This window comes from Notolepis coatsorum (assembly GCF_963971535.1).
Source record: "Notolepis coatsorum genome assembly, chromosome: 2".
Classification (NCBI taxonomy): Eukaryota; Metazoa; Chordata; class Actinopteri; order Aulopiformes; family Paralepididae; genus Notolepis; species Notolepis coatsorum.
Genome location: NC_140166.1, coordinates 62068820 through 62073819, shown reverse-complemented (window position 1 = coordinate 62073819; position 5000 = coordinate 62068820). Strand labels below are relative to the sequence as shown.

The window sequence follows — 5000 nt, the reverse complement described above, 5'->3', positions numbered from 1 at the left end:
GGGAGACTGTCTTAGAACCAAACCAACCAACCAGGGAGACCCTCTTAGAACCAAACCAAACCGACCAACCAACCAACCAACCAACCAACCAACCAACCAACCAACCAACCAACCAACCAACCAACCAACCAACCAACCAACCAACCAACCAACCAACCAACCAACCAACCAGGGAGACTGTCTTAGAACCACACCAACCAACCAGGGAGACCCTCTTAGAACCAAACCGACCAACCAACCGACCAACCGACCAACCAACCAACCAACCAACCAACCAACCAACCAACCAACCAACCAACCAACCAACCAACCAACCAACCAACCAACCAACCAACCAACCAACCAACCAACCAACCAACCAACCAACCAACCACACCAAACCAACCAACCAACCAACCACACCAACCAACCAACCAACCAACCAACCAACCAACCAACCAACCAACCAACCAACCAACCAACCAACCAACCAACCAACCAACCAACCAACCAACCAACCAACCAACCAACCACACCAAACCAACCAACCAACCAACCAACCAACCAACCAACCACACCAAACCAACCAACCAACCAACCAACCAACCAACCACACCAAACCAACCAACCAGGGGCCATACTGACAGTAGAGAGTTCCTTGGAATCAAAACCAGGCAATTGGGATCTTCTCACCATCAACCAGTGGAAGGCGGTGGTGCAGAGGACGGCGAGAGAAAAGCCTGTGGAGGAGATGGTGGTGACTTACCGTCGACGAAGCTGGGGAACGACGTGGCCTTCTTCGTGGGCTGGAAAACACAAGGAGGATCATTAGATTAGATTAGATTCTTTAATGACCACCCAGCCAGGCTGGTGGAATTTGTTTTCAGTGCAGTTACAGCATTGTTCCAACATAGAACATATAACATCACTTACAATACATACATACTACATGCAGTTAAATACATAAATACATAATTACAAAGACCACAATATCACAGTTTATGTCCATGTCCATAGCAACAGAGGTAGGGGGGGTTGCTACAGGGAGTTCAGTGTCCGTATGGCAGTGGGGAAGAAGCTGTTTTTAAAGCGGGATGTTTTGGTGGTCAGGGATCTGTAGCGCCTCCCGGAGGGCAGCAGCTGGAAGACGTGGTGTGCTGGGTGAGTGGGGTCAGAGATCATTTTTCTTGCTCTTCTTATTGTGCTTTGGCGGTGGAGTGATTCGAGTGATGGGAGGGGGGTGTGGATTATTTTGGAGGATTTATTGATTATTCTTTGCAGTTTGTTTTTGGAGTGAATGTCCAGACTGCTGTACCACACTGTTATGGAGAAGGTGAGGATGCTTTGAATGATGGCCTGGTAAAAACGGAGCCGGAGATGTTTTCTGATTGATGAAATCAGATGTAATGTTGATGGATGGAAGTCTGAGTCGTATAGTCAACTAATAATGCATCCTACCCCCTCACCGTTTGCCTCTCACAACAAACCAACGAAGAAGAAACACAGATGACAACCTGGAAGCCTGGAAGTTCTTCTTCTATTTCTCTTGGTGAATGTTGAGGCTCAAATTGAGCTTGTCAGTTTGATGTATGAACTTTCACTACCACACTACCAAATGGTTAACCCTTTCACCGTGACAATACAGAAGGTTAACCCTTTCACTGCCACACGACAAAGGGTTAGCCCTTTCACTACCACACTACAGACGGTTAACCCTTTCACTACCACACTACAGACGGTTAACCCTTTCACTACCACACTACAGACGGTTAACCCTTCCACACTACAGGCGGTTAACCCTTTCACTACCACACTACAGAAGGTTAACCCTTTCACTACCACACTACAGAAGGTTAACCCTTTCACTACCACACTACAGACGGTTAACCCTTTCACTACCACACTACAGACGGTTAACCCTTTCACTACCACACTACAGACGGTTAACCTCCTGTAGTGTGGTAGTGAAAAGCTTAAAGCAAGGGGTCCGGCTCTACATTCTTCTTCTGAGCAAAGATCTTTCCTGATGCAGAAAAGATGGACATGTCACATCCGATAAGCAGAGATACAATTCTAGATCTGAGTGGACATCATGACTATATGCAAATTATTCAAATATCTTTGTTGTGATTGGTATTGAGTATCTGTAGCTTCTGGCATATTTGCCATCTGTACATGGCAATCCTAGACATCTAATACATTATTTGCATCTAAATGAGTTATTTGCATCTGTACAAGGCAATTTCTTTCATGTGTTTATGTTTATTTTCTGCACAATGAGAGAAAACATATTGGCACACCTGTGGTGTTCAAATTGACCATATTCACGCGGAAGCCATTTTGCTCTTATGTCATGCTCGAAAACAGCCAGAAATGTCTTTCTAAACTCTCAAATTACTATGAAAGGACATAATTTTAGGCGGCTGGGTGGCGCACCGGACATTGCGCTCGTCACCAGCGCAAGAGACACTGGGTTCAAATCCGGCTGTCGGCGTTGCCTCCGGCTTGGGCCGGCTGCCATACTAACTCAATTGGCAGAGTTAGCGGGTGGAAGTCGATGGGTGGTAATCTGGACGTTGTGGACAGCGACTCCTACAGGTCGGTTGGGGGATGCCTGCACAGCAGAGACAGGAAGTAGCGGGGGCAGCGTGAGCCTCCCACACGTTACACCTCGCCAATGAGAGTCCGCGCTGGCAGGTGAAAAGACATGACAGGCTGCCTCCTCGTGTGCCGGAGGGGGCACGTGATGCAAGGCTTCTATCCTCCCTACAACTGGCCAGTGGGGGGCATATGCGAGCAATGTTCAAGACAGGGGAGGGGATAATTGGAAAACACGAAATTGGGACGGGAGAAAAATAGAAAAAGTGGATAAAAAACCTGTACTGTATCTGTTGTCTGTCTGAGCCCGTTCCCCGTACCTGGTTCAACTAAGTCGATCAAGATGTCATTATCCAGATTCAGTTAACCCGATGTTTGAAGCCGGGATTTTCCTGTTCCTCGAAGGTGGATTCAGTCTCGTTAACTCAAGCCAGACTTGAGACCCAGGATAAGTGCGCGTGCCTCAGCCGAGAAGGCAGCAAGTGTCGAGAGCAGAGATCCTGATTCTCTAGCGGCATTGATTGATTAATTGATTTAAAACTTTAGTAACATATTGCAGTACGGCTCAATCGCCTCGCCGACAAGTTAAATGCGTTATCTATAGGCTAATTTTAAGTCCCTCATTACCTCAATCAATCAGATTATATTTCTTTAAACTTGCCTGCTGGATTGAATAATCAAATGAGATCTTGCTAGCGAAAATAATTAGTTGAACTGTTATACAGAATAACGATACGGCTCTCTTCCCATTGATTGATGTATGGTCGATCTTTTACTTATCTCCACTGTGGTCTAACGGGTTCTTCTTTTGACTTTCACGCAGACGACCGGGGTTCGAAACCCGGTCTTTTCCTTCTTTTTGCGATGTAGGAATAATTCAATTTGGTGCACGTTGAGAGCTATATAAAGAATGACATCCTTAATGCATGTAGATTTATAATATTTTAACTTACAACTAGGCTACTTTGGCGTATAATCATTAATATTATATTCCAAAAAATTATATTGGAAACACGGGGATTCGAACACCGGTCGCTGGGTTGGCAGGATTGAGGACTACTGCTGCGCCACTGTGCCAGATGGGATAAAATCATTGTTTATACATTAATGAACGAGGGACCCGTGTTTAGAATATTCTTTATTTTGAATGAAGTTTTCTCTCTTTATCCTCATTCATTAATGTGACGTCAACGGCTCATTCAATTTCTCAAATCCGTCAAACAGCGCATCTCATCAGACATCTTAATCCCAGTTACAATTAAAATAACCACATAATGTGTACATCGCACCGAGCGAGCGCCACGGTATATATAACGTGCATTATTTAGGACAAAGTGAATTTAGTATCAGCATTTTGGGTCTATTTTACATTTCAAAAGCCCCCTCTGGAAGAATGGAGCACAAAAACGTAATTCAGAATGGTATAAAGCAGATCCTAGACTGTGGGAATAATTTCAGGAAACGCGCTGTCACTTTCTTTGCGGGGGCGTGGCTGTGCTTCATCCGGCTAACTTGAACTTAAACCCTGCTTTCGACCAGGCTCAAACTTTTGGATCTGTTGTCATGTTGATTTGGACAATCCAGGTACGGGGAGCCGGAAAGTCCGGCTTAAGTCAGACTTAACCGAAAGTTATCCGGCTAACTCAGTTATCCAGGTACGAGGAACGGGGCCCATGGGTCCAACAGTGTATCCACAGTCTCATTTAATTGGCATCATCATTCAAATGCTTGGGGAGAGAAATAGTCTAGGTTGAAAACAACTATCAAAACAATTATCCTTCAAGGTTGGGTGGGTTCTGCTGTGTTATTGGCTGAGTGGGTTCTTCTGTGTCATAATTAATAATAATAATAATAATAATAATAATAATAATAATAATAATAATAATAATAATAATAATAATAATAATAATAATAATAATAATAATAATATATATTTGTTTTATATAGCGCCTTACATAAAGTATCTCAAAGCGCTTTACATACATTACATTATGTACATAAACACAGTACATGAACAAACACAGTACATGGACTTTCACAATGACAACATGGTGGGGATAATACATAGAGAGGGAGACAAGCTTAGAGACAAAACAGAGACAAAACATTTAAATAAAGCCCAAAGCTATTTGCCACCGATGACAAGGGGGATGTGGGAGAGTGATGGTGGTAAATAAGACATGTGAGAGAGAAACAGCTCTCGTAAAAAACGCACATTTCAAACTGGCATGCGGTTAAATTACCAGTGGACTAGCACGCCACGGGCAGAGGAACAGAGGGTGTAGTTACTCAAATACTAATTTACTCATGCGCACGCACGCACACACACACACACACACACACACACACACACACACACACACACACACACACACACACACACACACACACACACACTGTCAATATTCCAATGTACAGTGTAA

The 5000-nt window shown here is 44.1% G+C and overlaps 1 protein-coding gene across 1 annotated transcript in view; it reads right to left on the bottom strand.

Annotated features, from left to right (window-relative positions):
- Positions 1–5000, bottom strand: part of apba2b (amyloid beta (A4) precursor protein-binding, family A, member 2b) — a gene marked incomplete at both ends in the record, with an annotated part of 110469 nt that overhangs the window by 48961 nt on the left and 56508 nt on the right. Inside the window, one exon of the mRNA XM_084308183.1 lies at positions 746–785. Coding sequence (XP_084164309.1) covers positions 746–785 — 40 coding nt within the window. The remainder of the gene's footprint in view (positions 1–745; positions 786–5000) is intronic.